The sequence below is a fragment of the Arvicola amphibius genome, chromosome 5 (assembly GCF_903992535.2).
Source record: "Arvicola amphibius chromosome 5, mArvAmp1.2, whole genome shotgun sequence".
Lineage (NCBI taxonomy): Eukaryota > Metazoa > Chordata > Mammalia > Rodentia > Cricetidae > Arvicola > Arvicola amphibius.
In genome coordinates this window covers 22,403,020-22,415,565 of record NC_052051.1, presented here as the reverse complement: position 1 = coordinate 22,415,565, position 12,546 = coordinate 22,403,020, and the positions used below count along the sequence as shown (strand labels likewise).

General features: G+C 42.9%; 1 protein-coding gene across 1 annotated transcript in view; it reads right to left on the bottom strand.

Annotated features, from left to right (window-relative positions):
* LOC119814596 (ubiquinol-cytochrome-c reductase complex assembly factor 1) overlaps positions 1–7,958 on the bottom strand; it is an 84,766-nt gene extending 76,808 nt beyond the window's left edge. Inside the window, exons 1-2 of the mRNA XM_038330478.1 lie at positions 7,827–7,958; positions 3,082–3,186 (exon numbers count right to left, since the gene is read on the bottom strand). Coding sequence (XP_038186406.1) covers positions 3,082–3,186; positions 7,827–7,850 — 129 coding nt within the window. The 5' untranslated portion in view covers positions 7,851–7,958. The remainder of the gene's footprint in view (positions 1–3,081; positions 3,187–7,826) is intronic.
* Between the last annotated feature and the right edge of the window lie 4,588 nt (positions 7,959–12,546).

Here is a 12,546-nt window from a genome sequence, read left to right as displayed (position 1 = left end):
GTTGAGATGGTGAGGATGGCTCCCACTTGGCAGTCTCAGACTTCCGCCATGTTGGACTGGGCGGAGCAAATAGGCAGGGCCATGTTTGCCCTAGCAATGCCCTCATTTAGGTTTTTAAGAAGCACTTAGCATTTTAAGAAGCTGTCCTGGTCAGAAAAGTATTACAGATATGCAATAAGGACAGATTCAGACATAAAAGACCTCTAAATGAGACACAGTGTATTTCTTTTAAAAAGTACATAGGCTTGGGAGAGAGAAAAAAAGAGTATAAAGAGCTATAAAAAGAAGTACATATTTTTTAAAAAAATAAAAGTCTTTAAAGAGACAGTACAGAAGCCATAGATTAAAGGAATAAAGATAATAGAATAAATATTAAAAAGTAATAGACTAAAAACAAGCCACATAAAGATGGAATATACATAGAGTCTGGCTTATGTATATTATCATGTTTTCTTTGAATTATTTGGCTGTGAAGGAACTAAGTACAAAGAGACACTTCATTGTGTGGGCTGCTAAAGATAAACAAACATAAAGGTATCTTGACTTCAAAATTTGGGTCTAAGGATTTGTTGCTTTGGAAAAGAGGTTCTGCTTTTGTTTCCACAGAATATGAGAACCTGTGGATTAATTCTAGACTAATGTGGTTTGATAGACCAAGACACCCCCCCCACAAAGGTTGCTGTGAACACCTACCAAAAATACTTCACCCAACAAAAGCAGGAAGCAGTTTGGAGAGAACTACACCCAAATTCCCAAATACTGTTTATAAATGTTGGTTTATATTTAAAGGGAGATATGCTATAGAGATTTACATTGGTATAGATCTTGGTTTATTGATACAAATTTAAGGTCATTTTTGTTATATGTACATTTCTGCTCTTGATTAAGGTATTGTGTTTGTACAGCTCATTTAAAAATTATGTACAATTTTTAAATTATACATGTGCAATTAAATATAAATACATTAAAATTAAATTACATATAAATTAAAATGTAATGTATAATTAAGAAATATAAGTTAAGTGGAGACAGAGTTGACTCTCTTTTTGTGGTGGTTGCCAGTTTGCTGAAAATGAACTCTGCTTGAAGGTATACTGCACTCCTTGATTAACATATTCTGATGCTCACCAAACTAGAGAAATACACTGAAGTGACTGTGACTCTGAACTAGACCAGGCATTTGAGAAAACATTAGAAGATCAAGGAGAATATGAATATTCAACTAGAGTTCGAAAGGTAAAGAAATGCATTCATTTATAGTTGAGGATCCTGAAATCTGTAAGTTTTGAAGAGGAGTACTGAGTCCTTGCTGCTGCTGGTGCTGCTGCTGCTGCTGGAGGCAGGAAAGCTGGCTGTAAGGTGACGATAATGGGCAGGCAGGTGGAAAGTCATTCTTTACAACTGCAGTTCTAAAACAACTCGTGTAGTCATCCATGGAATTGCTACTAGATGTCTCAAAGACAGACTTAGGATCAATCTGTATAGGAACTGACATCAGAGGTGACTGCTTTGAAACTGATAAGGCAAGTTGCTCAACAGTGGAACACTTCTCTTTTAGTAAAATATTAACTAATTAATTAATTAATTAATAAAAAGAAATATAAGTTAATAGATAATCATCTATAATAGTCAACTTTCTAGTCATGATAGTTAGGTTTTCTAGATATATAGAGATATATTTGTTTAGATAGGTATTCTTCAAATCTTTCAGAGACCTTCAGAATGTGGCATTTAAAATGTTTTAATAACTTAGGACTTTTTATGACATGAGACACATCTGCTCCTGGCAGCACCAATTACTTGCACCAATTACTTCAAAAGGATGATGGGCATCGAAGAGACTACTTATAGAGTTTGTTAGCCATTTGAGCAAGAAACTGTTCTTGCCTGGACTGCTTGATGTCATGCTGTATGAACTGGACAAGCAGGACCCACAGAGACATGACTACTGAACTTGCCTAAAGGTGAGACAATTCTTCAGGGTTCCTGCCACACAAAAAAGTCTCTCAGACATTCTGCAGGACACAGAAGAAAGCAACTGATGGACTTTGACATTAGAAGGCAGAACAGATCTTCAAATTTCCTGCTTCATGCAAAAGTCTGCTAGTTACTATAGCTCTCTATACACTGAAGATGGATGCCCCAATGGTACAGAAGAAGTTTGGGTGACTGTCCAAGCAGCACGATGTCTCTGTCAATTCTAGAGTTTTAGAAGTTGCTGACAAGCACTTCCTGTTTACTTAGTTAATATTATATTCTTCTGGAATCTTTGATGGAGTTTAAAAATAGATATAGTTTTCTTTAGTTATGATAAAAGATAAAGTAGATATAAATATTGCAACTGTAATTCTTGCTTGATACCTGTTTTGTTATATGTAATTTTACTATGTTAAAGTGAAAACCTTCTTTTTTATTTAAACAGAAGAGAGGAAATGATGTGGGAAGTCCTTCTGTATATGTGTTGCTTTAACTGATTTTGGGGCTGAGCAGCCGGGAACTAATTGGTGGTCTCATACAACAGTCCAGAGTTTAAGACATCACAGCAAACCATCTGGTCAAAGGTAAACTAAGCCCTTAAATAATCGTGCCTTGGACTTTAAGTTCATAAAGAAAAAGAAATATGAGGGCTGGAGAGATGGCTCAGTAGTTAAGAGCACTGACTACTCTTCTAGAGGTCCTGGGTTTAATTCCCAGCAATCACATGGTGACTCACAACCATCTGTCATTAGATCTGATATCCTCTTCTGGTGTGCAGGCACACATATAAATAAATAAATTCTAAAAAACAAAGAAAGAAAGAAAAAGAGAAAAAAAAAGAAATAAAAGGAAATGTTTTGTCACCCAAAAAAAGTAGCATGAAATAACTCTACAATGAATAACTGGAAAAGGTCCCTAACAGTAAAAAAAAACCCATCAGGCTGTGACATGGTATCCCAAGCTAAGTTCCTCTGCTGGGGTATTTAGAAGCAACGCCTGTCTTGAACCGACACCATAGAGACCCAGAGGGGTCTCACGGGCTTTTCCATCAGTGTGGTTTGTACATAAATAAGGTTTCATACCAAACAAAAGAACAAACTTTACCTGGGAAGTGCTGGAGAGAGTCCTGTCCCACTGTCTTGGGGTAGGAGATACTGATACCAAGTGGCTGCATATTGGAACCCACTGGGAGATGCTAGTCTGGTTCCTCTGGAAAAGAAAAACGTTATCAGGAATCGTGGAATACACCTTTAATTACCCCATTTGGGAGGTAGAGGTGGAGAATCTTCTAAGGCCAGTCAGAGTGACATAGGAAATTGGGGGAGAAGAAATACATATTCAGCCTTCAAGTTTGGGTCCTAGCAAGAGCTCCTAGACCTCCTGGGATTCAGATATGAGTGTCTTGTCCTTCCCAACAAGTACTTTCGAACTTTATGCCAATGACTTGACTCTAGGACAGGACTGGTTGGGTGAAGGAACCAATCTCTTAAAGCTTAGAATTGCCAGAGTGCCATTGAGTAAGCTAAGTGTATTGTTACTATCCTATTCATACAAAAAAAAAAGTATGTGTATCAACAACTCCCCAATGTCACCAAGTTAATAAATGGCAGCTTTAGTATTAATACTGGAACCCAGGTAGCTACCTCCAGAACCCATGCACATTTTTTTAAAGATTTATTTACTTATTATGTATACAACATTCTGCCTCCATGTATACCCACGTGCCAGAATAGGGCACTGGAACTCATTACAGATGGTTGTGAGCAACCATGTGGTTGCTGGGAATTGAACTCACAACCTCTGGAAGAGCAGCCAGTGCTCTTAACCACTGAGCCATCTCTCCAGCCCCAACCCAGGCAAATTTAAGAAACCAAAAGAGAACAGTTTACCTTGAAGTCCTTCTAATTCTAATCTGGAGGTAGAACCATTAGTAAAGTTTCAAACCAATTAAAACAGCATATTGGGGGTGAGGGGGTGGCGGGGTGGCACTAAAGAGACATTCAGTGGTTCAGAGCACTGGGTGTTAAACACTTCTAGGGGTCAATTCTCAGCACCCACATGGTGGCTCAGAACAGCCTGTAACTCCAGTTCCAGGAGAGCTAATGTCCTCTTCTGGCCTCTGTTGGCACTTGTACTCCCCCATGTACTTACACATGAATATAAAAAAAAAAGATCTTAAAAAATATATATCATATTTGAGCTGGCACTATGACTTGCTGCCATGCCTCCGGAGTGGGGTGCCCTAGCCCCCTTGGTGGAAGCAGAGCCAACCCCTTTGAGTACTCTTCGGACCTCTCGACCATGGTGGGCCTGCTCACAAACATGAAATTAAGCAAGTAAGCAAATAAATATAAGGTCTAGAGTCATCCTTTAAAAAAATTAAAATTAGCCGGGCAATGGTGGCGCACATCTTTAATCCCAGCACTCGGGAGGCAAAGGCAGGGGGATCTCTGTGAGTTCGAGGCCAGCCTGGTCTACAAGAGCTAGTTCCAGGACAGGCTCCAGAGCGACAAAAAAACCCTGTCTCGAAGAAAAAATAACAAAACAAAAAAATAAATAAATAAAATTTTTAAAAAAGGCAGGCACTGATGGTACATGTCTTTAATCCCAGCACTCAGGTAGCAGAGGCAGGCGGATCTCTGTGAGTTCAAGCCTGGTCTACAGAGTGAGTTCCAGGACAGCTAGAGCTATACAGAGAAATCCTGTTTTGAAAAACAATAAAGAATGTATAAACTACAAACAGAACTTCCAAAAACTATTCCTTCAGAATAAAATGAAAGGATGCTAGATGGGCTGACAAGCTGGTTTAATAGTTAGAAGCACTTGTTTTTGCAGAGAAACGTATGGTTGTGAGCCAGTTCCCAACACCCACATGGCAGCTCATGGCTGGCTGTAATTCTGGTCCCAGACTTCCCCTCCTAGCATCATATAAACCAGACATAGTGGAGAGTACCTATAATCCCAGCACTGGAGAGGTGAAGGAGGATCTGAGTTCTAGGTTATACCCAAGTTCAAGTTTAGCCTGAGGCACTTAAGACACTGTCTCAAAAGAGAAGAAATCATCACCATAGAAACATAGTTTTTATTACTTAATTCTTGACCAAATCTAACAAAATCACTAATTTTAATAATCTGGGGCCAGTGAGATGGCTCACTGGGAAAGGGCAACCAGATGGCCTGAATTTTAGCCCCAGGACACACAAGGTAGGAGACAACACCCACAGTTGTCATTTGACCTCCACATCCAGTGCAGCATGTATGCCCGGGCGTGTGCACAGTCACACACATAAATAAATCAGACCTCTGAGGTCAAGGTTAACCTAGTTTAAAGGGCAAGTTGTAGCCAAACCTACACAGAGAAACTCTGTCTCGAAAAACCAAAAAAGGAACACAAAAAGGAAGGAAGGAAGGAAGGAAGGAAGGAAGGAAGGAAGGAAGGAAGGAAGGAAGGAAGGAAGGAAGGAAGGGGAAAGAGAAAGAGAAAGAGAAAAAGAGGAGGAAAAAAAAAAGAAAATCTGAGGCACCAGGCAGTGGTGGCACACAAATATAATCCTAGTACTCAGGAGGCAGAGGCAGGAGGATCGCTAAGATCAAGGCCAGCCTGGTCTACAGAACAAGTTCCAAGACAGTCAAAGCTAGACACACACACACACACACACACACACACACACGACTCAAAAAAAGAAAGAAAGAAAATCTGAGGCTCAGAGAAGTCAGATGCTTACTCAAGATTCCACCTATAGCAGGTAGTGGAACCAAAACTCCCCTTGCTACTTTCCAGATCCTGAAGAGGTTCACGTGTGAGGATCTGTGAAGGCCTTTCCAATGGCAGCGCCCAACCCAAATCCCCAGCCCAACCCTGTGAGCAATAAACACCTGCTACTACTGATTTCCACTTTGAACTAGCCCAAGGAGAATTATCATAGTGGCATCAAGCTCTATTACAATGTATAAGAAAACCTAAAGAGATTTTCATTTGTTTTGTTTTTCGAGACAGGATTTCTCTGTGTAACAGTCCTGGCTGTCCTGAAACTTACTTTCTGGCCTGCACCTGCCTCTGCCTCTGCCTCTGCCTCTGCCTCTGCCTCTGCCTCTGCCTCTGCCTCCCAAGTGCTGGGAATAAAGGTGGGCAACACCACCGCCTGGCTCTAAAGAGGTCTTCTTTATCTAACCTTGCATTTTTGTTCCAAGAAAGATAAGTAGGAAATAAAGAAATAGGCCCAACTAATAGAGGGCAATTGAGAGGTGGTTTTTGTGTTTGCTATTAACAAAGAAGAAATGAGCCTGTGATAATTCCTATGCTCAGGAACAAGAAATTTAAGAGAATTGGGCACAAATCTCCAAGGTGTACATTTCAGGTCTCCAGCCCAATAAATTTTGTTTTCTATTTCCCCAAATTATCTGTCTCCGAAACTAATGTAGGGCTCAATAGTAAATTCCTTATCTAGCATGCGTGAGACCTTGGGTTTAACCCTCAGCACACACACACAATTTCTAATAGACCAATTGCCATTTCCTCAGCCATCCTCAGATCTTAATTCAGCTTCTGTCTTACTTAGCATCTGGAATTACTTCAGCAAATGAATCCTTCTAGGCAACAAGAAGACACCTCAAACAAAATTTCCTGAGCAGCAACTTTGCACTTAGCTAGGGCAGCAAGGAACGTAAGTAGTGAATGTAGTTATTCACATATAAATTAAAAACACATAAACAATTCAAAAGATAGCCAAAGGCAGGAATGGTGTCTGCTACATCAAACAGTGCCCTTGACCAAGTTTTGCAAATACCTGACGAAAATTACAAACTGGCCCATGCCTTGGTGACTAGGAACTCCGTTGTCATGTTCTTGACCCTTACTGGAGGTCAGGATTGACTTTCTCAAGAGGATTTAAGGCCAAATCTCAGGAGGGACGTGAGCTGCCCATAAAGATTAGAAGGAGTCTAGAAATCTTTCTTTTTCTTCATTCATTCATTCAACCAGTGTTAGGTTGCACCAAATATTACCTGTACTAGACAGTTAAAGTTCCAGGGCCGTTTCTCCTGAAGCTTTTGCTCTGATAACTATGCATTCCACTGAACTATAAGAGAATTCATTTAAAGTCTCTGAAACAAACCTAAAAAAAAAAAAAAAAAAAAAAGCCCGTCTGCGCTCTATGCGCCACCATCCAGTTCATGAACCGGGCAAGGGGCTGGGGATTGAAACACACAAAGGCTCACAGAGACAGAGACACAGGTCATCCTTGATGCCAAAATCCTTGAAACAGGAATGCCCCCCTTTATTGTGTCCAGGGGCAGTTTAGATAGGGACAGCCACGCCCCAGCCAAAGCACCAGAAACCATTCCCCTGACATCAGGAACTCTTGAGGGTCTCGTGCTCAGAGCAACTGTAGGCACTCAGATCAGGGGAAAACAAGTTGTTTACAAGAAATTCAGGATCTGGGGGTTCGCAGCTCCCAACAGACTATAAGGAGACACATGTCATTTTTCACGTGGACCTGGAACCCCCAGTATCTTATATTCAAGGTCACATTATGACAGACGTGGACTAGACGCCCCCAGTCCCTCGCGACTCCAGTAAGTGCCCCCCCCCCCCGCGCTCTTCTCCCAGAGAGTGATCCTCATCGCATAAAGATCCGAGGTCACTACCTTCTAAAAAAAAAAAAAAAAAAAAAAAAGCGGAGAAGCCAAGGCCAAATGAGGGAAAGAAGGGTGGGAATCTGTGGAAAGGCGGCCACGCCACCGAGCTGTGGCACAGGCCCCCCCACTTCTCCCCTGCTCTCCCGCCCCGCCCTCTCCAATCCCAACCTGGAGACGCGCGAGCGTCTATAGAAAAGTATTCCTGCACTCACAAGGACTCGCACCAGCAACGCCATGTTCCCCCGCGATCATTTCCGGGTGAAGGGTGGGCTTCCGGAATCCCGGTTGTCACCACCCCCTCAGGACGCTGCCCTCTTGCTAAAGGTAGTCGGGCTCCCTCAGCGCAAGCGTAGATGTCGCACTGCGCACCCGCGATTCTCCCGCCGTGGATCTGAATGGGGTTCCAGGGCGCGCGTCTCCTCGCGGGTCTTCTGTCCGGGCTGTGCGTCACAAGGGTTCACGTTCTTTCCCCACACCGCCTCCTGGACCCCGGCCTCACATCCCACTCACCCTTCGGTAACCCTTGACAGCCCTTCCTTCCCTGACTCCACCCTCAGGAGAAGATTGGGCTGCAGGGGACAGGACCTCGGGTGTCCCAGTAGTTTTAAAAAAGCCCAGAAGTCTGAGAACCTAAGAGCACAGTCCTGGAAAGCCTGGAAAGGAGGTTGTCACTTGCCAGACCTGACGCCTGGCGGAAGAGGGACGTGTGGCTTGTAGTTGGCTAATTAAAAGAAGCGTCTTTGAATATTGATAGGAAAGAATTAGTGAAAGAATAGCCTGGCGGTGGTGGCCCACGCCTTTTATCCTAGCACTTGGGAGGCAGAGGCTAGCGGATCTCTGAGTTCGGGGGTCAGCCTGGTCCTCATAGGGGCTACTCAGAGAAACCCTATCTGGGGTGTGGGGGCAGAATTAGTAAATGAATAGACACGGGAGGCGAAGAGCTAGCGGTTCAAGCACTTCCTCTCCACCCAATCAATAAAGAGCCACTGAGTGTTCCGTATGTACTGGACACCGTCCAGTGCCTAGCAACGCTGTGGCTCTCATGAGTACGGGTAGGTTTGTCCAGGCAACTCCTGAGAAAAATAAAAACTGATAAATAGCTAGTAAAAACAATAATACGTGCAAATACTTGGCCAACTTAGCCAGGAAAAGCCTATCTGAGTAAGTGACATATAAATGGGATCCAGGATGATACTTTTTTTTTCCTTTTAAACAAAATTTCTTGTAGCCCAGGCTGACCTCAGGCTCTCCATACCCGAGGCTGGTCTTGAAGTCCTGACCCTCCCCCGCCTCTGCCTCCCAAGTGCTAGGATTACAGGCTGTGACACTGTGCCCAGCCCCGCAAATTTGCTTTGGTTTTTGGAGCAGGTCTCACTATGTAGCTGTGGCAGGCCTGGAACTCACTGAGAACCAACTAACTCTGCCTCCCGACTGCCTCCACATCTGGCAAAATAAATAAGTAAATAAATATTAAAAAAAAACTTTGAAAATAAAAGTTTTTGTGGGGGGTCTTCCATTTTGTCTCCTCAAGTGGCTATTGTAACTTATATTCCTACCTACAGTATTGCAAGTGTTTCCTTCTCTCCACTTCCCTCAACACAGTTATAACAGCTAGTCTCATAGATGTGATATCTCATTGTGGTTTCAATTTACACTTCCCTGATGATTAATATGAAGTATTTTTCCCATAAGCCTATGACCAATTACATATCTTTTGGGGGAGAAATGACAATTCTCAAAAATCATCCTTTGCCCATTGGTGTCTATTGGTTGGTTGGTCAGGTAGTGTGTGTGTGTGTGTGTGTGTGTGTGTGTGTGTGTATGTGTGTGTGTATACACAATGTTTATCAGATTAAAAATATTGATTATTTTTCCTCAAAGTCTCTCTGTTAACCCTGGCTGTCGTGGAACTCGCTCTGTAGATCAAACTGGCTGAGAACTCACAGAGGTCCACCTGCCTCTGCTTCCAAGTGCTGGGATTAAAGGCGTGAACTTCTGCCAGGCGGTGGTGGCACACGCCTTTAATCCCAGCACTCGGGAGGCAGAGGCAGGCGGATCTCTGTGAGTTCGAGGCCAGCCTGGTCTACAAGAGCTAGTTCCAGGACAGGCTCCAAAGCCACAGAGAAACCCTGTCTCGAAAAACCAAAAAAAAAAAAAAAAAAAAAAAAAAAAAAAAAAAAAAAAAGGCGTGAACTTCCATGCCTGGTTAAGAGATGATGATTCTTAGTTTGCTGAGTTCTTAGATGTGTGCGTATGTGTGTGCATGTGTGTGTGTGTGTGTGTGTGTGTGTGTGTATGTGCATATGCATATGGAAGCCATAGGTGGAAATCAGATGTCTTCCTCAATCCTCCACCTTATTTTGCAGTTTTTAATCAATCAGTATCTCCTGTGTACCTGTGTATGTAGACACGTGTGCCACAGAATATGTGTGGAGGTGAGAGGGTACTGCCTGGTCTCACCTTCCGTCTTTATGTGGGTTTCAGGGACAGAACTCCTGTTGCTAGGACTGTACAGTAAATGCTTTATATGCACTAAACTATCCTACTGGCCTCACTGTAGTGTTGGTTTGTTTGTTTTTCGAGACAGGGTCTCTCTGTGTAGCCCTGGCTCTCCTAGAATTGTCTATGTAGACCAGGCCGTTCTCAAGCTCACAGAGATCCTTCTGCCATTGCCTCCCTGGTGCTGGGATTAAAGGTATGCACCATCACCACCAAGTCTCTCTCTCCCTCTCTCTCTCCCTCTCTCTCTCTCTCTCTCTCTCTCTCTCTCTCTCTCTCTCTCTCTCTCTTCAATTCATTTATTTATTATGTATGTAATCATCTGTATGCATGTTTACCTGCAAGCCAGAATTAGGTATCAGATCTCATTATAGATGGTTGTGAACCACCATATCGTTGCTGAGAATTGAACTCAGGACCTCTGGAAGAACAATCAGTGCTCTTAACCTCTGAGCCATCTCTCCAGCTCTAGACAGGTTCTTTAACTGAACCTGAAGATTGCTAATTTGGCTAGATTGGCTGACTAAAATGCTCCAGTGGAGACTGTGTATGATTGGTTTTCACATGGATGCTCAAGTCCAAATTCAGGTCTGTGCTAACTCCCCAGCCACCTTACCCAGGCCATTCTTCCAGGTCTTTTGTATGTATAGATATATATTTTTTTTCTCTTAGAAAATGTACCAGTTTAGTAGACATGGTTTGGTTTGTGTGGGAATGAGAATCTAATTCAGGGTTTGGCAAATGCTAGGCAAGCCGTAAACCGGGGATACACCCCATCTCTCCAATAGTAGGGTTTTTTTGTTTTTTGTTTTGCTTTGTTTTGTTTTGTTTTTTTGAGACATGGCCACTACACTGGTCTCCTGGACTCAGGTGAGCAGGAGGGTGCCTCTGCATTCATAATCTTTAGGTTACACATGTGCAGCCAATCCCAGTTTTAAGTTAAAAGGCTTAGCATGACGAATCTGCCTTCTCCACTTTGTAAGTCATTAACCATTGTTCACCTGGTCCCTCAGCTAGTGTCTCCCATCAGCTCCCAGCATGTCATTCACCTCAGCATGCCCAGTCTCTTTCCTTTTCTTGTTCTGCCAATCTGTCTTCACCCAAAGCCCCTCTACTCCAATCCCGTTTTCCAAGGAATATACACGCTCTTCACAACCACAGAGGATTGGTACTTAACTATCTTTTGTCTTCAGTCTTTTAAGCCAGGTGTTAGGGCACATGATTATTATCCCATCCCCAAGCATGCTGATGCAGGGTGCTTGCTGAGTTCAAGGTCAGTCTGAACTACTACAGTGTGAAATCTTGTCTCAAAAACAAAACCACACACACACACACACACACACACCAGGGGATAGACTAATATGCTCAAAGTTCATTATATACTTGTATTAAAATGTCTGTATAAAACACCATATCCTGTATGATGAGCATACACCCATAAGAATTTTTCAGAAGTAAACTGATGTAGGTGTGTCTTCTATCTATCTGATGATTTCATTGGATAATTAATAAAGAAACTGCCTGGCCCATCTGATAGACCGGCCCTTAGGTGGGTGGAGTAGACAGAACAGGAAGAAGGAAGTGAGGTAGATGGCTCAGTCAGATGCCACGCCTCTCTTAAGTTAGGCAGACTGCCTTGCCTCTCCTCAGAGAGAGAGATGCGATGGAGCCAGCCGCCAGTTCAGACATGCTGAATCTTTCCCGGTAAGACACCATTTGTGGTGTTACAAAGATTATTAGATATGGGTTAGTCAAGATGTGAGTAAGAGGCTGAAATTAATGGGCCAGGCAGTGTTTAAAAGAATACAGTTTCCGTGTAATTATTTCGGATAAAGCTAGCCGGTGGCTGGGAGCTGGGCGGTGGGAAGCTGGCCCGCAGCTCCACACTACAGTAAACAATTCATAAGCTTTAAAAGAGAAAAGCATTCCAAGATCTGCCTAGGGAAGGATGTACTACAATAGCTCACCTATAGGATGAAGGTATGGCAGTTGTGCCATAGGGTAACTGTGAGAATTGAGGATGCAGGGATTTAGCATCATGATTGGTCCCCCCCAACAACAATGAGATATGCACCTCTTAGAGCGTTGTTCTAGCCTCTGGACTGATATCCTGATGGCATCTCTTCAACCTATGCACGTCCTTCGGCTCCTAAAGGATGTAATGATGTTTCCTCATGCTGCTGCTCTTCTCACCCTCCTTCCCCATCCTTATAGCTCTAGTTCCTTCCACTCAATCTCTTAAGAAATTATTTCTAGACCTTTCACTATAACATCCTTCTCTGTTCATCCTGTAATGACTTAAGTCAAGAAGTCAGAAAATCAGCTGGGTATGGTGGTGCATGCCTTTAATCCCAGCATTCAGGAGGCAAAAGCATAGATGGAATATTCTGTCTTCTTCCAGTTAGCTCTCTCCCGTCAGTCAGCTCCTAAATA